The following is a 23215-nucleotide window of genomic DNA, read 5'->3' as shown; positions in this document are numbered from 1 at the left end:
TCGAGAACGGCTGGACCGATTTTGCTAATTTTGGTTTTGAATTAATTGTGGAAGTCCAGAGAAGGTTTAAAAGGTAGATAAACATGAAAATGCTTGGAATTATATAAAAATAACAATTTTGTTTTTCCTTTGATGCGTCCCCCGTCGGACGGATTCCTTTTGTTTGTTTGAAGTTTATTTTATACAAACGTTTAGGTCTCTTATTTATCGACTGAGGCACTACGAAGTCTGCCGGGCCAGCTAGTAAATAAATAGAACAAAGACATTATCACGGCAGAATGTGACCAATCCTTTATACTGTATGTTTGCTGAAACGTTGGGCCAATGTTACGGTGTTGCATTGCCACTGCACGCACTGAACTTATATTATCGTGCATTAGTGTTTGTGCTCTCTGGTGTTTGTCATTCGGTCGTGAGCCGTCGGCGACGTTGGGCGCGTTTTCGAACAGTGTCGATACGATCGTAATAAATATGAATTTTATTTACTTATTGGTGTCTCTTACTTTCGGGACGGTGCTTTGTGTTCAGGTAAATAATTTAAAAATATATTGATTTAGCACACACGGACAGTCGCATAAATTTATAGTTATTGTGAAAAGCAACCCGTGAGTTTTACTGAGCATATTTCATATTGGGCATGATCTGGAGAAATTGAATACACACGTATTGCAGTCTTTAGCAGATCAAGCAGATAAGACGAATCCAACTTATCGAACCAATGTAAGCTTTTGTTTCCGCAAAAGCAAAACATTTCGGTTTGAAGGGTAGATGTAGCCAGTTTTCTTTCCGCCAAATAGTGCCTATTGAAACTTCACAAAAAAAAAATTATGAAACAGAAAACTAAATCAATATTAGTAAAATTTATCATAAAAATTCAGATGGTGCGAGAGTATTGATTGTTGTATTTAATTTTAATAATTATTTTGGAAAATGGTACCATAACTATAACTTTGTAGCCAAACTACCTACCGTTGACGAAATACTAATAGAAGTAGGTAGGTATTTTGCGATTCGTAAATGTAGGTAATCTGTGTATTTTTGTTTTTATTTTATCACATTTAAATCTATTGTTGCCAAATGAGAAATAATTTGTAATAATTATTTTAATATGTGAATATCCGAAGAGCATTTACATAAATTATAATTTCCGTGGGAAACGCGTTTTTTATTTTTTTAATAATCTAAATTAATTTCTTTCTTTTAATGATCTAAATTAATAATTTAATAATTAAATAAATTTAATACATAAATTAAAATAATTGAATCTAAAAATATAACGGCAAATATTTATATTTTTCACAGCTTGTAACGGTCACGGATGACGGAATTATTAATAAATAGCCTTAAAATTGTTTTTAATCGTGATTCATTTTTTAGAAGTTCCATTCGTAAGCTTCGCAGGCAATTTTAGTACTATAAATATTGAAACTTTGGTAAATATTTTTGAGGGTTGTCTGGGCAGGGCTTCGACTGCCGGGGCCGATACGCCTCAAAGATAATGACGCCTACTTTGAGTCCTTTGTGCTTAGTGCGAGTTTTTTTTAACGTTCTCGATAGCGTAAAAGTTAACTCGAATTTTTATGGAGTTGGAACGTTCGCCTACGTTTCTCGCTAGGGGCGCTGTTCCAACTGCATACAAATTTGAGTTAACTTTTACGCTATCGACAACGTTAAAAAACTTGCACTAAGCACACAAACGTGGGAATTGTATTAATACTGATCGAGGCTTGAAATCGAACGCATCTTCATAGCAATTGACTTCTGGTGACGCCATTTGTCATTTCTTTTCCTTAAAAAAACCAATCCGTATTCGTGGTCCAAAAAGAGAGAAATTTTACGTGTTTTCCTTTCTTCTTCAAGTAGTAATATGTTATTGAACGTGGCTATTTTAGTATACGTCACTCATGAGTACACATTTTTTTTCTCCCCCCTCCTGGCTGAGCCTTTGCTCGCCCACGTGTCCTGGTGAAACTGGAAAGGTCTCCGGGCCACCAGTAATCTTTCAATCATAAAAAACAAACATTTTTATTTTTTATTGCCATTGTAGGCGGACGAGCATACGGCCCACCTGATGGTGAGTGGTTACCGTCGCCCATGGACTTCAGCAATGCCAGGGGCAGAGCCAGGCCGCTGTCTACCGCAAAACGCCTACATTAAGTACAGAGTACGTAATAATCTAATTAAATTTTAGTTTCGATAAAAAAAAACCTTTCGTGAAATGCAACGGAAAAAAATATAATCAAATTTGATATGTCTAATAATAAAATTGGGAACAGATGCAGCCCGCCACCCGAAACCAGAGCATCGACCGGCGGGTCGATTCTCGAACTCGATCGAGATTGCGGAGTTTGCTTTTAGTCTTAACACGTTGACTGCCATGTCGACTTCCATGGTGAAGGAATAACATCGTGTAATAAAAATCAAACCCGCAAAATTATAATTCGCGTAATTACTGGTGGTAGGACCTTTTGTGAGTCCGCGCAGGTAGGTATCACCGCCCTGCCTATTTCTGCCGTGAAGCAGTAATGCGTTACGGTTTGAAGGGTGGGGTAGCCGTTGTAACTATACTGAGACCTTAGAATTTATATCTCAAGGTGGGTGGCGCATTTACGTTGTAGATGTCCATGGGCTCCAGTAACCACTTAACACCAGGTGGGCTGTGAGCTCGTCCACACATCTAAGCAATAAAAAAAAAGGTCACCGGTGTCCTACGCGGCGTACTGAAGATTTCCTAACTTCGGCTACTTTTGTTTTTAATGAACGTCTTAGTGTTTTAGGTCTCTTAGAAATGGATTCATTCTCAGCATTTTCGGATTAGTCTTTCCCAGAGTCTACTAGGTCGGACGCCTTAGTAACAGTAATCGATATAATTACTTCAGGGCGCCGCGTAGGGCACTGGTGACCTACATGTCAGTCAAAGGGTTAACGTTTTTTTTATTGCTTAGATAGATGGACGAGCTTACAGCCCACCTGGTGTAAGTGGTTACTGGAGCCCATCGACATTTACAACGCAAATGCGCCACCCACCTTGAGATATATGTTCTAAGGTCTCAGTATAGTTACAACGGTTACTCCACCCTTCGAACCAAAACGCATTACTGCTTCACGGCGGAAATAAGCGGGGTGGTGGTACCTACCCGTGCGGACTCACATGAGGTCCTGCAACCAGTGAAAAAAACATTCTTGTTAATCATCGTTACGTACTTCATAAAAAGCGTATTTTAGTTATTGTCCACATAGTTCTATTTATTGATAATGCAGAACGAGAGATTAACAACAAATAAAATCCTCCGAGAAATGATAAAAATATTTCCATTGAGGATCCCTTATCGCAATGACGAACACGTTAAGCAATAACCCCGATCACGCGTGCGATGCGTGTTGTTGTTACATCTCCGTCTGTCTTCACCGAAATGCATAAATGCATCTCTGTCGCACGTAATCCTAGATCATATTATTGTTCTATCTCTTTTCGTCTTGCTGTAATTCATATATTGCCTTTTCTTTGTAATGTGAGCCCTCGCCCTTAGCCATTGAAAGATTCCGGGGGACCGTCACGTACGTACTCAAGTAATTCATCACAATTCACAATATAGTGACGCTTAATGGCCCTTTTAGGTATCCGTAGATGGATGACAAAAGAAGAAATATACTTCTCGAGTAAATTAACCCATAGACACAGCCCACTGAGTTTCTCGTCGGATCTTCTTAGTGGGTCGCGATTCCGATCCGGTGGTAGATTCTCCGAAGCACTGCTCTTGCTAGGGCTTGTGTTAGCAAATTCTCTCAAGTTGAGCCCGTGAGCTCACCTACCCATCCAGTCGTAGCTGGAATATCCTCGTAGGTTATTAGCGAATAGCTAGGAAAAAAAGAAACCTTAGAACTCATATCTAAAGGTAGGTCGCAGCATTTACATTGAAAATGTCTATGGGCTCCGGTAACCACTTAAAATCGGGTGGACCGTGAGCTCGTCCACCTAAGCAATAAATAAAAAAAATTAAAACGGTGACGTCCTTTTTTGAAGACAAAAACGTCACTTTCCGAATCTTAAACTCATAATCTTATTATGTGCAAAAAACACGGACCAACAAACACATTTATTGTATTGTTAAAATAATAATATAGTCGACTACCTGGATTCAACCCGTCTTAGGAATGCTCTATTTTTGTAAATTTCCATAGCTCTCTGTGGCAAATCTCCCTAAATCTATTTTCATAGCACGCGAACGTTAAAATGGCGATAGATCTGTCAATTAACAAGGATCTTTATGTTAAATGTCATCGAAAACACAAAGCATAAATATTATCTAAAGCGTAGATTTTTTTTAAATATTTTTATTGCCTAGATGGGTGGACGAGCTGCACAGCCCACCTGGTGTTAAGTGGTTACCGGAGCCCATAGACGTCTACAACTTAAATGCGCCACCCACTTTGAGATATAAGTTCTAAGGTCTCAAGTATAGTTACAACGGCTGCCCTACCCTTCAAACCGAAACGCATTACTGCTTCACGGCAGAAATGGGCAGGGTGGTGGTACCTACCCGCGCGGATTCACAAGAGGTCCTACCACCAGTAATTACGCAAATTATAATTTTTTGCGGGTTTGATTTTTATTACACGATGTTATTCCTTCACCGTGGAAGTCAATCGTGAACATTTGTGAAGTACGTATTTCATTAGAAAAATTGGTACCCGTCTGCGGGATTCGAACACCGGTGCATCGCTTCAACACGAATGCACCGGACGTCTTATCTTTTAGGCCACGACGGCTTCAGAAAAAGGTAGGGAGTTATGTTTTCACTAAGCCAGCCTACTGAATTTCTCGCCGGATCTTCTCAGTGGGTCGCGTTTCCGATCCGGTGGTAGATTCTGCGAAGCACGGCTCTTGCTAGGGTTCGTGTTAGCAACGTCATCAGGTTTGAGCCCCGTGAGCTCACCTACAAACGTTAGGGTTACGCTGAAATAGCCTCTCAAGGCTCTCAGCTTAGGTAGGAAAAAAAAAAAAAAAACTAAGCCAGGAACTAAGCTAATCTCTTCTTGACTCTGACGTCGAGCCCGTCGAGTTTACAGCCAGAACACATTAAGCCCTTAAAATAACTAGTGAGATATAATAATAATAATATTATTTTATTTCAGAATTAAATTCCATATGAAGTGTTAGTAATACATAATCTTTCTTAAAAAAAGCAGTTCATTTTATTTATTTTACATTGCCCATGGCTGGTCATGAGCCAACATGGACTTCATTCCAGTGCCTCAGTATAGGGCAGCAATAGCGACTCCCTATCGCGGCCAGGAGGCTGTTAGTTAATATGCATAGTTCTAATTTTGATACGTGCCCGTATAGAAATTCATATTTTAAAAAAAACTCTAAAATGAATGTCAAGCTATTTGACACATCGCGCCTTTAGAATTGAAATGACTTATTTAAAAAATCTTGTTTCCTGCTAAACTCCAAAAAACGTACATATGTGATTGAAGAATTGTAATTTTTACTTTTTCGATATTAATACTTTTAAAGTATGCTCGTAATTTTAAAGGATACGGAAAGAGTTTGTCCTTTTCTGGACTAAAATAGACTGTTTAATTTTATAAACTGATTAGCGGCCCGCTCCGGCTTCGCTCGGGTCTTTAACAATTTCAACTTTTTTTTATTTTTATTGCTTAGATGTGTGGACGAGCTCACAGCCCACCTGGTGTTAAGTGGTTACTGGAGCCCATAGACATCTACAACGTAAATGCGCCACACACCTTGAGATATAGTTCTAAGGTCTCAGTATAGTCACAACGGCTGCCCCACCCTTCAAACCGAAACGCATTACTGCTTCATGGCAGAAATAGGCGGGGCGGTGGTACCTACCCGTACGGACTCACAAGAGGTCCTACCACCAGTAATTACGCAAATTATAATTTTGCGGGTTTGATTTTTACTGCACGATGTTATTCCTTCACCGTGGAAGTCAATCGTGAACATTTGTTGAGTACGTATTTCATTAGAAAAATTGGTACCCGCCAGCGAGATTCGAACACCGGTGCATCGCTCGATACGAATGCACCGGACGTCTTATCCTTTAGGCCACGACGACTTCAACTATATTAGACGTTTTATTTTTTAAAATAAAAGAACACTTATTGCAGCATAACTATAATAGTTAGACATATGCTGTCGCGACACTTTTTGTAAATAACAATGTGTTCTACAAAGTCGTAATACATTATTTTATTCTATCATCAATAGGTTTCGCAGGGCACGTGATGTAAAGAATATTTTAGGTAATTTTTTTACACCTTGGGTTACATTATTAGAGCTTTAGTACGGATCCCAATTTTTTTTCAAAAAAGATTATAGCCTATGTCACTCGGGAATAGTGTAGCTTTCAAACAGTGAAATAATTTTTCAAATCGGTTCAGTAGTTTCGGAGCTTATTCAATACAAACAAACAAACAAACCTTTACTCTTTATAATATTATTATTAGTATTAGTATAGATAGAATACGTCGTGTTTCCAAGTCGTTCGAAGTATAAAACTATTTTCCTAAAATTTTTATTTGAGTCACTTCTATTCTAAAGATGCGACATGTTTTGTTCTTTCTTCAAATAGCATTTCGATATACAATTCTTACAAAATGCTTTTTTTTTTTCGTTCCCAGGATTCATACAAAGCTGCCTCGATTAAGCCCGCTAATGAAAACTTTGATTTTAACACCTACTTGTCTCTCATACTGGAAGCTGGTAAATCGGTGAGTGAATTTCTGAATCGTATTTTGAAAATCGTATCGTATTTTACTAGTGGTAGGACCTCTTGTGAGTCCGCGCGGGTCCGCCACCTACGGACGCGCCCGGTAGGAGTCCAGCATCTCCTCCGCAGACGAGACCCCCCGTGTGGGTCCCGTCTGCGACCGAGATGTACCACCACCCCGCCTATTTCTGCCGTGAAGCAGTAATGCGTTTCGGTTTGAAGGGTGGGGCAGCCGTTGTAAGTATACTTGAGACGTTAGAAGTTATATCTCAAGCTGGGTGGCGCATTTACGTTGTGGATGTCTATGGGCTCCAGTAACCACTAAACACCAGGCGGACTGAGAGCTCGTACACCCATCTATGAAAAAAAAAAGAAATAAAAAAGGTACTCAGGTTGTCTCAGAAATATAAATATAAATCAGAAACAAAGTGCCTTAAAAACAAAAGATACCTTTTAAAAAAAATGAGGTACAATATTAAAATAACAGTATGAATTTTATTTAAAAAAAAAAGATGCGCGTGCAATTTGGTGCACTTGGAAGAAGTGAAATTTCTATAGCGGTGTGTAGTAGTGTTGTGGTTATCTTCATTTTTCATGCTTTAAACAAATTCCTCTTGTAATAGGGAATGCTGTGTATAAGAGAAATGACTTAGCTCACTTTTCCCTCTCTCTAAGATCGAGTGGTTCGCGAGACGCTCTGTCTATTTTCTCACTCTCGCTCGTCCTAAGTTATATCTTTTCTCTCTAGCCGTAACGAACCTGCCGCATATTAAATATTTTATTCTCAACGCGCCTAACGAAGTTTCATCTATTGTAATTGTACAAGTACTAAAATGCATTGGATTTTTTAATTTCGACTTAACGTCGCTGCTATAAGATCAACATTTATAAATATGTGTGAGTTTAATTATTAACAGTGCATCGGAGTTTCGACTTTACTAGCCTAGTGTTTCAAGTTTCAAAGGTCACGTTTGTTGATGGTTAAGTCAAAAACTAGGGGCATAACGATTTCTCATTACGTGACGTTTTCTATAAGTCAACCCCTACCACAAGCCGCGTTAAGGAATCTCGTCCCAAAAAAAGTTACCAAGCTAACTCGAACATGGGCTGACAAACTACTTCACAACGAGAAACTAAAATTAACACCAGAAAAGTTTGACAGTTTTTTTGCTGGGCACACACCACCATCTTGTCCATTCCTATTGCAAACGCATGAAGCTTCAGTTTCACGAGACAGCCCTAGCGTCAGTAAAATTCGCAGTTTGTTTTGTACGTATGTGGTAATATGTGGTTAGCATTCTGATAATTCCACAAGAATTGTTAATTTGGACTGTTCTCTTAATTAAATCTACTGCTTACCACCTTAGACTGGCCCTTTTAACGCGTATCGTACTGAAAAGAAGATAAATCAAATTCAAATAACAAAATTCAAATAACAACGGGAGTCTGGGTGATATGAGGTTAAAATATCAATTACAGAACAGTAACTATATCTCTCGAGACGATGGAATGATTTTGTTGCGCTAGACATAAGTGGAAAGGTTATTTCAAATCGTATAAACACAAAATACCTTTTCACCTTTAATTTATTGTCGATGAATTTGACGTGAAACCTAACCCTTAGCATCAGCCAGTTGAGTTTCTCGCCGGATCTTCTCAGCGGGTCGCGATTCCGATCCAGTAGTACATAATATATGGGTCATTGTGTACCTCATAAACATTTAAATGTTTTTTTGAGTGAACACAAAGAAACGTGCTTTATTTTCATTTCAAACAAAGCTTTTGTGCTTATTGTGTTTATTTTAGTCGTCGTGGCCTAAAGGATAAGACGTCCGGTGTGTTCGTGTCGAGCGATGCAACGGTGTTCGAATCCCGCAGGCGGGTACCAATTTTTCTAATGAAGTACGTACTTAACAATTGTTCGCGATTGACTTCCACGGTGAAGGAATAAGCCTGCCAAATTATAATTTGCGTAAATACTGGTGGTAGGACCTCTTGTGAGTCCGCGCGGGTAGGTACCACCGCCTTGCCTATTTCTGCCGTGAAGAAGTAATGCGTTTCGGTTTGAGCGGTGGGGTAGACGTTGTAACTATACTGAGGCCTTAGAACTTACATCTCAAGGTGGGTGGCGGCATTTACGTTGTAGATGTCTATGGGCTCCGGTAACCACTTAACACCAGGTGGGCCGTGAGCTCGTCCAACCGACTAAGCTACATAAATAAATAAATAAATAAATTACAATATATAAAAACAGACACATTTATGCTTTTACGCCTAATAGTTATTGTACTATTTTCAATTTGAATTTGTAATTTTCTTTGTAGCATTATTACGATAATTGCGATACGGTATCGCGTGTTTAAATACGATTTTCATATAATATAATATACGGTTAATAACATATTATTATTATTATTCTGAATAAATAAATAACCGTTAAACAACTAATGACGGTAGGGTTTATTAAACTCAGTATATTTTTGCAATAATTATTAGTCATTTTTAGGTTTTTTTTTATTGCCGTATAGGCAGATGAGCATACGGCCCACCTGATGGTGAGTGATTACCGTCGCTCATGGACGTCAGCAAAGCCAGGGGCAGAGCCAAGCCGCTGCCTACCGCTTAATACTCTCCCCAAGTCTCGTTTGAAGAAGGACATGTCATAGCGCTCGGGAAACACCGTGGAGGGGTGCTCATTCCATAGCGGGTTGGTATGTGGCAAAAAATACTTTTGGAAACGCACTGTGGATGACCGCAGTGGCTCCGGGTAGTATGGATGAACTCTACTCCGGTGGCGGGCGGTGCGATGGTAAAAACGAGATGACGGTATCATCTCGAACAATTCCTCAGAGCACTCCCTGTTACACTCTCCTTTAATATTTAGTTAAATTAATACAGATTTATTTTATTATTATTATAGGACGTGGATATTCTTGTTCTGCCAGCCCAGGAGAAAACCGAATCTGCAGATAAATATGAGGAGGTGAGTTGCAAGCAATGAAGATAATTGTTATTTTTAATCAATATCAAAAGGTTGTATAGTCTTTTTTTTAATACACCTTTTACTGATGCCTAATTCAAGTGCCATCCCCTGAAGAAGGTCGGCCGTCGTCGACGAAAAAGATCGGAGAATGGATTTGGCTTTAAAAATATTTTATACCAGCGACCCGCCCTCGCTTCGCTTCGGAAATATTAAATTTTATTATTGACAGCTGAGTCCTGCGATGTTACCCGCGGTTATTGTCTTACCGCGGGTGAAGCCGCGGGGTGGAGCTAGTTTAAAAAAAGTAGCCTAAGTTACTCCTTATATCATCAGCTACCTATCACTGAAAGTCCCGTCAAAATCGGTCCAGCCGTTCCAGAGATTATCCGGAACAAACAGACAGACAGAATTTTTTTGTAAAAAATGTTATTTTGGGGTATTTACCCTATATATATTTATATGCATGTAGTAAAAAGAGGCTATTTTAATATTACAAACGACATTCCAATTTTATTTATATATATATATATATATAGACATAACCCAATATTAAACGATTTTGTGATTTTGTCTTTCTATATACATACAATATTCCAAACATTCTCCTGTACAAAGCTCAAGTCTATTAGTTCTGTGAGAGTAGCTTTCTGTGCTGTGTAGAAGGCGTGAAGGAAACGACAACTTTCTGGATGTATGTACGCAATAGAGTTGCCACATTTTTTTTCAGCCTATAAGAAGCAAATGCTTAAATGGGCAAAAAATACGGGAATTTAATTTTTTTACCGGAATAAATAAAAAACAAAATTATATACATAGTTACATTTTTTATTTTATTTTTGGTATTTCTCCGAGGAGTAAGTCAGTTTTAACATATTTTTATCGGTTTTAGCATATTTATAAAAATCAATACAATTATAATCGTACGGTTCGAATACGGGACACAGTCAGTCCCGCCGGGGCATTTTAAACTAAGTCCAAAATACGGGACGTACCGGGAAATACGGGACGCCTGGCAACCCTAGTACGCAAGCTTATTGGTGGGAGGGTGTCTTATGGATCATCGTGGCCGCCGGTAACTGTAGTCCCGATCCTGCGGACAGAATGGGAAGCAGTCGACGTCGCCCAAAACGTGTCATTTCGGATCCTCCCGATCCACTAACGTTGTTTTTAGGTACCCCAAGCACCGGTCATTGTTCTCGTCGAACCCGTCGCTTGCGACGAAGGGCTCAACGAGTAAATTAACCCACAGACACAGCCCACTGAGTTTCTCGCCGGATCTTCTCAGTGGGTCGCGTTTCCGATCCGGTGGTAGATTCTGCGAAGCACGGCCCTTGCTAGGGTTCGTGTTAGCCTACTAGTTACGCTGAAATAGTCCCTCAAGCTTATCCGCTTAGGTAGAAAAAAAAAGCACGCTCGAGTAGGCACTACCATCCTGCCTATTTTTGCCGTGAGGCACAAATGCGTTTCGGTTTGAGCGGTGGGGCAGTCTTTGTGCGGTAAAACTGAGACATATAATATATAACTTCCATTTCTCTTGACCAGCCGTGGCGCGATCGGATAATATTGGCCAAGAGCCAGACAATTTAGAATACAGTTGTTTGATCTCAAGTAGCTTAGCTTAAATTTGGTTGAAAATGATGTCGAATTCCATTTAAAATTGTTTCCTTTGTGGGCTGTCCAATTCTAACTTGATTTCTTTATAGGCCGTCAAGAATATATCGGATGCTGCAAAACAAGCTGGCTTATATATCGCAGCTCACCTGTACGAGGGAGTTCAGTGCCAAAACAAAAAAGAAATCGTGAGGAGTAACATCGTCTTTGATAGGGAAGGCAAAACTGTTTCTGTGTAAGTTTCTGTGGAATTGTTTGTGTGAGTGAAACGTCTGAAATGTCGCAGTGGAACTGTTTGGAATATGATAATAATAGTAATCATAATAAGGCAGGAAGGACAAATTAATATTCAGATCTGACTCACAACACTGCCGCCATATTTGTTTGTAGAGTTTGAAAAAAAATATGTTATTTTAATTTTTTATTTATTTTTATTGCCTTTGTAGGCAGACGATCATACGGTCTACCTGATGGTAAGTAGTTACCGCCGTCCATGGACGTCAGCAATACCGAGAATAGAGCCAAACCGCTACCTACCGTTAAGTACTCTCCACAAGCCTCGTTTGAAGAAGGACATGTCATAGCACTAAATATTGTATAATTAATAATATTTTATATAAATATAGTATAATAATAATAATAAAATCATTTACTACTTTTCACACATACTTATTATTATAGGTAACTCAGCTGAAATGTTCAAAGTGGATGCATCAAATAGTGTTGATTTTCAGTCACCCCTATTCCCCAATGGTGTATTATGGGATTTGAGGCTAGGGCAGGATTGATTGCCGAAAGATCAGTAGCTCACATATCCGATCCTGTGGACCGAATAGTAAGCAGTCGACGTCGCCCTAAACACGTCATTACGGATCCTCCCAATCCATTAACAGTGCTTTTAGGTACCTCAAGCACCGGTCACTGTCCTCACCGAACCAGTTGCCTGCGACGATGGGCTCGACGAGTGAATTGACCCATAGACACAGCCCACTGATTTTCTCGCAGGTTTGAGCCTCGAGAGGTCACCTACGAGGTTGAAGCTGAAAGAGCCTCTCAAGGCTTATAAGCATAGGTAGCAAAAGTAGCTCATGGCAAACCAATTGATTAGCGATTGCTACCGTGCTAGTTAGTCTACAGTTTCCTTCTTAGCTACAAATTAAAAGCTTTACTTCCCATGTAACGACATTTTTCATTTACAGTTACAAAAAGCCAATGAACAATCTTACCAACTGCACCAGCGTGGATTCGGAAGGGTCTCTCAAGACCGACTTCGGAGTTACGTTCGGGCTTTTAATGGGAGAGGACTTGGCGCTCTACAAGCCAGAAACCTTTGGGGGGCTAAAGAATTTCCTGGTCCTCGGTGGCTTCGTTCCTCAAATACCTATATTGGGCGGTGAGTTCAGCATATTATTATGTTTCATGTGGTGATGGTGATGCTGATGGTGGTGGTATCTCTCTTACCGAACCTCCTTACAAGACCTCCTACTACCTGTAATTATGCAAATTATATACGCTTGCCTGCGTACAAGGGCAATAAAAAAAAAGAAGAATCCGATAAAATCAGCATATCTATACTTCTATACTAATATATAAATCTAAAGTGGTTTTTACGGATGTTCCGTTATAACTACTAAACCATGCATCCGATTGACTTGGAACTTGGTATCCATGTAGAAAATACATGTGCTTAATGGATAGGCTAATACTTATATGAGTGTTGGACTCCCTACACCAGTTGCGGGAGCGTTAATGATGAGAATCTTTGTGGGGGTGAGAAATAATAACGTTAATTTTAAATCCCCAGCGAAGCGGATGGGTACAGCTAGTTGTTCAATAAATGTGGTACGTTCCAGGTCCGCAGCTGCTGCAATCTTGGGCGTACGTGAACAGAGCTAACATCATATCTCCAGCCGGGATCTATGCGTCTGGGTCCGCTGCGAACAATGGGAACGAAATGATCGTCGCTGATCTTAATAAGAAAGGAGCTGGTGAGGAGCTTAATTAATCTTAAATGATGGCTGTCCACATATAGGACCTCTTGTGAGTCCGCGCGAGTAGGTACCACCGCCTTACCTATTTCTGCCCTGAAGCAGTAATGCGTTTCCGTCTGAAGGGTAGGGCAGCCGTTGTAACTATACTGAGATCTTAGAACTTATACCTCAAGGTGGGTGGCGCATTTACGTTGTAGATGTCTATGGGCTCCAGTAACCGCTTAAAACTAGGTGGGTTGTGAGCTCGTCCACCCATCTAAGCATTAAAAAAAAGTATAATAAAGTTTGTTTCAGTTCATTTAGATATATGTATAGATGAGTAACTCTGAATTCTTTTCCATGCTGCAGACCCCTCGTCTCCCCCGATCATGAGTCCATCACGGCTCCAGGACTCGCCTGCTGAAGACCTCAGTCTCTACGCAGTGAAACCTCTGGACCTGGAATCGGCTTCCCGAGGAGTACAGGAGACCGTCTGTCACGGCCAACTCTGCTGTCAATTCAAGATTAAAACTAAATTTACAGGTTTGTCTTAATTAGAATTTTCAGTTCTTTGTACATACTACTGGTCCTCGGGTAGTCGAAATTCGATTATAATTAATTGAGATTATAAGTTTGTACACTATTGTGATATTGTCAAAGATTAATAAGCTTCTATAATCACAGATTTCGCGAATACTATACTTTAGACAAATATTAATAAAGACAAACAATATTTAATCTATTCTCAATTTGACCACAGACACAGACTATAAGCAATAAGAAAGTTTTGACAGTAAACAAATAGTATGCGTGCGTTTGTGTGTTAAATACATGGTAGCGTGTGTAATGTTTTTTTTTTAATTAAGTTAATGTATTTTTTAAGCAAAATTTTAAAAAAAATATTTACATTCTGCATTCCTCTATATTCTCTATAAGTATGAGAAATTTCGTACTCCTCCGTCCGCGCAATTTTCGTAAAAAGAGGTACAAAGTTTTTGCTTCACGTATTAGATAGATAGCTGCAGAACTCAGATAAAAAACAATTTTTAATTGCCGTTTTAAATATGCGAGGCAGTCACGAATGACATTAAAAAAAAAATTAAAACCGTAAAACTGATTATAAACAATTTTTATCAGCTCGACCTCTATGTCCCTATGTAACGGAATATTTGATTGTAATTTTCACGGACCTCAAGACGACCGACCAAATAGAAAATCTGCGTACGAATCCAGATTGGGTAATGAGACACTTGTTTTATTCCTTTCGATCCAATACCTGGACCATCAGAAAAATGGTTCCGGCACAGCGTCTTCTCACGACTGTAGGATAGACAAAGGACATTGAGATTTTTATATAGACAGCTAAAGGAAATGTGGAACTTGCTTTCTCCGAGGTATAGCTGAATCTGAGGGGATTGGGTTTGAGAGTATACGACAAAGGGAAGATCTTCCACCGAGCGGGTGTTATTGCTCGGTAGACCGACGGTCCGAATGTTGTTGTTCGGAACTTGTAACTAGTCAGGTCATAAGTATTGTCACACAGTAAAAACTTTTCTTTTAGAATGCTGGCCACAAAAAAGTTTATTGAATTCGAATTTCGAATTGTTCATGAAAATAAAAATGTATACTTTTAGAATTTTACTCATTTTTAAATATGGAGTGGACGCTTAAAGAAGACCGTGTTGCAGTTATTGCGTTGCATCGTTGCGGTTACGCGCCAATTCAAATTTTTAACATACTGAAAAATTTGAATACATATAACCAAAAGATTCGTATATCGTACCATCAAACGATACAATGAAGACTCTAGTGTAGATGACAGGTCAAGAAGTGGTCGCCCTCGGTCTGTTAGGACTCCAGCAGTGATAAAAGCTGTGAAGGCGCGAATTCAAAGAAATTCCAAACGTAAGCAGAAACTGTTGGCCCTTCAGATGGGGTTAAGCAGAACCACGGTGAAAAGGGTGTTAAATGAAGACTTAGGGCTTCGGGCATATCGAAGAAAAACAGGACATCGTTTGAATGCTCGTCTAATGGACCTGAGACTGAAGAGATGCCGTGTTTTGTTGAAGCGGTACGCGGGAAAAAAATATCGGGAAATAATTTTTTCGGATGAAAAATTTTTTACCGTAGAAGAGAGCTACAACAAACAAAATGATAAGGTGTACGCACACAGTAGTGAAGAAGCGAGCAACCGTATTCCGTGTGTCCAACGAGGTCATTTTCCATCCTCGCTCGCGCCACTAACCTTGAGATATCAGTTCTAAGGTCTCAGTATAGTTACAACGGCTGCCCCACCCTTCAAACTAAAACGCATTACTACTTCACGGCGGAAATAGGCGGGGTGGTGGTACCTACCCGTGCGGACTCAGGTCCTACCACCAGTATAATCTCGGAGTAGCTGAAGAAATGATGGTTGTTTCAGGAGCAAAGCTCTCGGAGACTTACTCTCTGGCGGCGTTCCGAGGGGACCGCGCCTTCTCCCGGGGACAACGCGTCGGTGTCCAGAGCTGCGCCATCTTCGCGTGTCCCGGTCCGGACGGAGACACTTGTGTCACTCAGTAAGTCTTCTACATCGCAAATAGCCCGCCGAGTTTCTCGCCGGATCTTCTCAGCGGGTCGCGATTCCGATCCGGTAGTAGATTCATTCGCGGAGCATTTGCTCTTGAGTTGTTAGGTCTCCTTCGGAGGCGCTCGGGTAGCTGTTAGCAAATCCCACCCCTCCTGGCTGAGCCTTTGCTCGCCCACCTGTCCTGGTGAAATTGGAAAGGCCTTCGGGCCACAAGTAATCTTTCAATCACAAAAAAAAATACATCGCAAATTTCTTTTCAGCAATCTTTACCAAGAAGCGGAATCAGAACTCCGCAAAGGTTAATTGAGAAAAAAAAAAGTACAAGTTTATGTGTGTAGTCTAGCAGAACTCCTAAGTAGCAGTTTTTACAGTACTGAAGGGTGGGGCAGCCGTCGTAACTATAGTGAGACCTTAGAACTGATATCTCGAGGTAACCACCTTTTTCCGTTGCATTTACGTTGTGGATGTCTATGGGCTCCGGTAACCATTTAACACCAGGTGGGCTGTGAGCTCGTCCAACCATCTAAGCAATGAAAAAAAGTACAACGGCTGCCCCACCCTTCAGACCGAAACGCATTACTGCTTCACGGCAGAAATATTGATATAAAGGACATAATTGATAATTTCAAGCTCATTAATATTAAGAAAACTGGTGATTTATGGGGAATTTCAATTAATGTTATAAAATCCATTATTGATATAATTGCACCTTACCTTGCTACAATATTTAATGACTGTATTGATGGTGGTGTGTTTCCTGATCTAATGAAATATAGTAAAATAATACCTTTATTTAAATCTGGTAGTACTTTTGACCCCTCTAACTTTAGGCCCATTTCAGTACTACCTATATTGAGTAAAATTTTTGAAAAAATTATTCTGGAACAACTTTTGAACCACTTCAATTCCAATAACCTGCTTCATAACAAACAATATGGATTCACTAGAGGTCGGTCAACTATTGATGCAGGTGTAGATCTCATTAAAAATATTTTTCAGGCTTGGGAAGAGTCGCATAATGCCCTTGGGGATTTCTGCGACTTATCTAAAGCTTTTGATTGTGTTGAGCATAATACATTGTTGAGGAAATTACACCATTATGGTATTAGGGGCGTTTCATTAGAACTTATTAAATCTTATTTATCCGGAAGAATCCAAAAGGTAGACGTTAAAGGAACGAGATCTTCCGGTGTTTTACTTAATATGGGTGTTCCTCAGGGTTCCATATTGGGTCCCTTCCTATTTTTTGTATATATCAATGATTTACCTAAGTTTATTGAAACCCGTCACGAGGTCGTATTATTCGCTGATGATACATCCTTATTGTTTAAAATTAAACGACATTTGGAAGATTATGACGATGTGAATGATGCTATCTCGCGCGTGGTACATTGGTTTAGTGTTAATAATCTGTTATTAAATAACAAAAAAACAAAATGTATAAAATTTACCACACCTAATGTTAGACAAGTAGACACTAATATTACTGTAAGTGGAGAGACACTGGAGCTTGTGGATTCGACAGTTTTTCTTGGTATAACAGTTGATTCCAAGCTGCAGTGGGGTCCTCACATATGCAAGTTAGCGAGTAGGCTTAGTTCTGCAGCGTTTGCGGTAAAAAAAATACGAATGTATACTAATGAAGATACGGCACGCCTGGTTTATTTTAGTTATTTTCATAGTGTTATGTCCTATGGCATTTTGCTATGGGGCAATGCTGCCGATGTCGAAACGATTTTCATCCTGCAGAAGAGGGCTATTCGTGCTATTTATAATATGCACCCGAGGGAATCCTTGAGGGACAAGTTTAAGGAAATCAAAATTCTAACTAGCGTCCCAATACATTTTTGAAAATTTATTGTACGTGCGTAAAAACATTGAAGAATTCCCCAGAGTCTGCGATTTGCACAACGTGAACACTAGGAACAAACATAGGCTTGCGTTGCCGGCGGCTCGAATTAAGAAAATAAGCAACTCTTTTAGGGGGCTGGGTGTACAGCTTTTCAACAAGATCCCACTAAACGTTCAACTACTACCTGTTCATAGATTTAAGAAAACTGTTAAGGAACGTTTGTGCAACAAGGCATATTATAAAGTTAAGGATTATTTACTAGATGGCACTACGTGGGAATGAGGCGCTCGCTTCTGGCCTTTTCATTTTTCATTATTATTATTATTTTTTTAATTGTATTTTTTTGACTTGTTTTTTCTTTTATTGTGAATATTTCTATTTATTTAAAAAAAAGAAAATATTTGAGAAAAAACAAAAAAAAAGCCCGCCGAGTTTGTTTCGCCGGTTCTTCTCAGGACTGTGGCTTTTTTTGGAACCGGTGGTAGAGTTAACATTGTTATTTGTATTTTGACATTCAACAAGTGTGTCATACTGACATCTAAGTTGAAATAAATGATTTTGAATTTGAATTTGAATTTGAAATAGGCAGAGTGGTGGTAGGTACCTGTGCGGACTCACAAGAAACGCTATCATCAGTAATTACGCAAATTGTAATGTTTGTGGGTGTGATTTTTATTACACGATGTTATTCCTTCACCGTGGAAGTCAATCGTGAATATTTGTTAAGTACGTATTTCATTAGAAAAATTGGTACCCGCCTGCGGGATTCGAACACGGGCACAGTTGTTCGCTCAGTACGTACGTACCGGGCGTCTTAGCCTTTAGGCCACGACGACGTATAAAAGTTTTCAGATTAGGTAAAGCAATTGACACACTATGCTTATGGATGTAACGTGCTTATGGATTTATAAAGGACAACGGAATCTAGCCGTCGGAATATTCTGGTCTTTTTTATTTTTATTGCCCTTGTAGCCAGACGAGCATACGGCCCACCTGATGGTGAGTGGTTACCGTTGCCCATGGACTTGAGCAATGCCAAGGGCAGAGCCAAGCCGCTGCCTACCGTTTGGCCTATAAGTGTTGATTTTTTTTTTCCTACCTAATCTTGTAGCCTAGAGAGGCTATTCCAGCGGAACCTTAACTAGTAGGTGAGCTCACGGGGCTCAAACCTGACGACAATGCTAACACGAACCCTAGCAAGAGCCATGCTGCGCAGAATCTACCACCGGATCGGAAACGCGACCCACTGAGAAGATCCGGCGAGAAACTCAGTGGGCTGTGTCTGAGAGTTAATTTACTTGTCGAGCCCTTCGTCGCAAGCGACGGGTTCGACGAGAACGATGACCGGTGCTTGAAGTACCTAGAAGCACCGTTAGTGGATCGGGAGGATCCGAGATGACGTATTTTGGGCGACGTCGACTGTTTTCCATTCTTTCCGCAGGATCGGGAATGGAGTGTTGATTATATGAGATACATCTCCTTAATTTTACGTGTCGTAATTTTTTTGTTAAGAATGTGTCTGATAACACGCAATGATAACATCATCAACTTCTTTTAGGATCGAGCAGGGCGAACTGAACGTGGTCTTTGAGGAAATCACCATCAGTGGAAATTTCTCGAAAAGCAACACAGCGCTGTACCCGATGGTGGTGGTGGCTGATACTGTTCCATTGGATAATTTTAAGTTCGACACGAAAGTCACGGACCAGAAGCTCGCCAGTATCGAGCTTACCGAAGCCCGCGTCTTCAGCGCCGGTATCTTCGGCAGGGACTTTGATAGAGATGCGAACACTAAATCAACTGGCGAGAACAATGCCTATTCAAACTTCTACGATTACATCTTCAATGATGACGTACTCGGAATAATCGATTACGTCTGGATCAGGCTCAGGATATTGATTTTCGTCGTCTCCATTTACATTTTGGAAATGATTTAAACAAATAATTCGAGTAATTATTGGATGAATGAATAATCGATTTTTTCCGAATTAAAAATAACCAAAAAAAACATCCCCACTGAGTTTGTTGTTACTTTACAAGGATGACAACAAAAGAGGAATAATCGGTTATTTATTTATTTATATTTAAAAAAAATCATATCGAGGGGTAGTTAGTTTAAGCGACATTTATCTTAGTAATTAAAGGTCCGTTTTATTTTGTACTAGAAGACCCGGCCTCGCGTTGCTGTGGCTAAGGTTTTTGTTTCTAAATAGCACGTGGCCGGCTATGCTAATACCAAAAATTTACAAAGTAAAAACAATTGGATTTCACAGTATCCCGTTTACTATGAAATAAATTTCACTTATACTTTAGCCTCAGCAACACGTGGTGTTTATGCCATTAAATTGTAGCTTATATGTAACGTTGGTATTTTAACACAGCGCCATCTATGAAATATTAACGTCAGACAGTATTAAAATTGTCTGTGGAAACTGATTCAAGGCGCCATCTGTTTTAGACTTATGAAACTTACAATTAATAACAACAATTAACACAAGAATCATTTTATTGTTAATTAATAAATATTGCGACCATTAATCGAAATAAAAACCATCCTATGGCCTAAGTTGGAACAAAACTCATATTAAATAATAAAAAAAAAGATAAAATCGGTTCAGTAGTTTAGGTGTCCATCGCGGACAAACAACGTGACACGTAATTAATATATATAAAGATAAGATTAGTATCAAAAGTTCGATGTTTTTAATTGAACTTTAATTAAGTTTACTCCTTTCAAAATAGCTGAATAAGTTTTTTTTGTTATAACATTTTTTCCAAATTTTAAACTTTAAATGGCTCTCCTATAGAGTTGCAAAAATGTTGCTTAAACCAAACCCCTCGATATTATTCTAAAATTTTACTGTTGTCTTTATTTGCTTAAATGTAACTTCAAGTAAGCGTGAATAAGTAAGTATTAATTGTGTAGCTTAATTGATTCAAGTTTAGTTTAAAAGTTCAATCTGTTTGCGAACTAAATAATCCTACGACCAGTTAGCATCGACTAAGCGGTTTGCTTGTCTAATTTTGAAGCTTAATAATGGGTTCTTGTAAAATAAGCCATACAAAAATTTGCTCTAAGCATTAACTTACACAAAATAAGTTCTTAGGACCAAGCAATGATATTTTATATGTAAAAAGAAGCAGATATGTTTCAAGCGCACGTCAAGTGAAGACTCGAAAACAGGCCAATTGGGACGTTTCGTCTTTAGTCGCGTCTAAACAAATGCAATAATAATATAACAAGTGCAATCGTTCCAATTATAGCTATCTTTTTTACTCACGGGCTTATCCCATCTTTTGTACTCTTCATTAATGCTAATTGTCAACATGTGTGTGCACTATGGTATGTAGATATATATGGCGCGATCAGATTTGAAGAGTCAGTTACTATGAAGATAACATATCTGTAGTATAAAAAATCATTGGGACCAAGCGTAGCGCTACTGTGACATTAAAAGCATGGTGTTTGTGTGTTTTTATTAGAAACCTAATTAGCTATAGCTCTTAAACTTATATGATTATGATTTTATCAAATGTACGATTTGCATGAAATATTTTCGTAAGGGGGAAATGGGAAAGGGCTTTTAAAATTTATAAAGGTTTTGAAGGGAAGCGTACAATACTTGTCAACGCACTTACTAATCCTATTTTCAGTATTCGCGCGTCATAGAAATAATTAAAACTTTTTTTACATATAAAACATATTTTTCCGTAAAAAAATTCTTGAATTCTTAAATCAGTGTAGTTATAACAGTCTGTGTGTATGCTATTATTGTTGCATGTTAATACTCTTTAAAATGGATTCGGACATCACACAGACTGAGATTAATTAAAAAAAACGTGTGGCACTTGGGAACTGCCGCGGTAAAGCTATTGCATAGCATTTTTTATCAACTTATGCAATTATGATTAGACAATGATAATTTAATATTAAAACAATAATAAAACAAGACCACGCTATATTAAACATTAATAAAAGCAAAACCTTAACTATCCCCTTCACGCTCATAACCTAGACCGCGCGAGAGAGAGATGGGTAGACTTTTCATGATGCGCATGCAGTGTGACGTCACGCCACGCGCTTATTCACAAACACTACACAAGCGCAACGTGTGAATGTGTTGAACGCGAGCTACATGGTAGGCGGAGTGAGGGGTGTAAGGTTTTTTTCGTTACAGAATTTCATGAATTCGGTCGCCGCGCTCAAGGCCCGCGATAAAATCTATGCAATAGCTTAAAAAGCAACACAAAAGAGCACTAATCTTTTAGAATCAAACAACGGAATGATTTTCAAGTAACGTATTCTTTATTTCATAAAATAAGTTATTAATATAGTTAAGGTGTATGCGTTTTATTCATTTATCTTAATATGTCTCGAAAAACTGAACTGATTTTTGGGACTTTACCTATTTTAGTTCGGTGAGTTTTCTTGATCGCCAAAAAAAAAACATTAATCGTTCGTTTTGTAAACTAATATATTTAAATCAAATATTACCAATCGGATGTGTTTGAGCGAGAGGGGACCAATAGCAAATCCAGCTGGAGTTCAGCGCTTTTATGTCTTACTAGCGACTTGCTTCGCTTCGGAAACTAATTTATTATTGAATTCTCCACTATTTAATGAATGTTATTATATATATAAATCTTCCTCTTCAATCACTCTTATCTATTAAAGAAAACCACATCAAAATCCGTTGCGTAGTTTTAAAGATTTAAGCATACATAGGGATATAGGGACAGAGAAAGCGACTTTGTTTTATACTATGTAGTGATTAATTGGAGATTTAAAGAATTACGTCAAATGGTTCCCTCTTGCTGTTTTCATCCGGTTTGCGTTCACTGACTGATCCCTGTGATATTAGTTTTATGCATGTGGTATTCAATAAAGTTTTTATAACATTTTCATTTTGTGTGTTTTTTTATTTTTCATTCATTGCTTATGTGGACCAGCTCACGGCCCACCTGGTGTTAAGTGACTACCGCAGCACATAAGACATCTACAATGTAAATGCCGCCACCCACCTTGAGATATAAGTTCTAAGATCTCAGTATAGTTACAACGGCTGCCCCACCCTTCAAACCGAAACGCATTACTGCAAAACAAAGCAAAACATTAACTGTACCTTTCACACTCATAAGCTAGACCGCGCGAGAGAGAGATGGGCAGACTTTTCATGATGCGCATGCAGTGCGACGTCACGCCGCGCGCTTATTCACAAACACTACACAAGCGCAACGTGTGAATGTGTTGAATGCGAGCTACATGGTAGGCGGAGTGTTGGGTGTTAGGTTTTATTTTCGTTACGGAATTTCTTGATTCGGTCGCTGCGCTCAAATCACGCAATAAAAGCTATGCAATAGCTTAAGAATTGACGGTAAATATTTTATTATTATATAATCTAGCTTAAAACTAAGTCTCTCTCAATAATATGGAAACTATATTAATTATATGAGTTTGTTTGTATATAAAATTTTCATATTCTAGTATTA

General features: G+C 39.0%; 1 protein-coding gene across 1 annotated transcript; it reads left to right on the top strand.

Annotated features, from left to right (window-relative positions):
* Positions 1–337: 337 nt before the first annotated feature.
* Positions 338–22630, top strand: LOC114240886 (vanin-like protein 3). Its single transcript, XM_028171560.2, has 9 exons — positions 338–528; positions 6652–6741; positions 9661–9723; positions 11427–11569; positions 12534–12727; positions 13188–13322; positions 13674–13847; positions 15727–15862; positions 19284–22630. The coding sequence occupies exons 1-9, from the start codon at positions 472–474 to the stop codon at positions 19660–19662; spliced, it is 1371 nt and encodes a 456-aa protein (XP_028027361.2). The 5' UTR covers positions 338–471; the 3' UTR covers positions 19663–22630.
* Positions 22631–23215: the final 585 nt, after the last annotated feature.

This window comes from Bombyx mandarina, chromosome 28 (assembly GCF_030267445.1).
Source record: "Bombyx mandarina strain Sakado chromosome 28, ASM3026744v2".
Classification (NCBI taxonomy): domain Eukaryota; kingdom Metazoa; phylum Arthropoda; class Insecta; order Lepidoptera; family Bombycidae; genus Bombyx; species Bombyx mandarina.
Note: the sequence above shows the minus strand (reverse complement) of the source record. Positions and strands in the feature narration are given on the sequence as shown.

Excerpts from the sequence above, each read along its gene's own strand:
- LOC114240886 (XM_028171560.2), top strand. The coding sequence starts at position 472 with ATGAATTTTATTTACTTATTGGTGTCTCTTACTTTCGGGACGGTGCTT. Across the intron at positions 11,570-12,533 it reads GAAGGCAAAACTGTTTCTGT|TTACAAAAAGCCAATGAACA; the intron begins GTAAGTTTCTGT and ends TTTCATTTACAG. Across the intron at positions 15,863-19,283 it reads GGAGACACTTGTGTCACTCA|GATCGAGCAGGGCGAACTGA; the intron begins GTAAGTCTTCTA and ends AACTTCTTTTAG.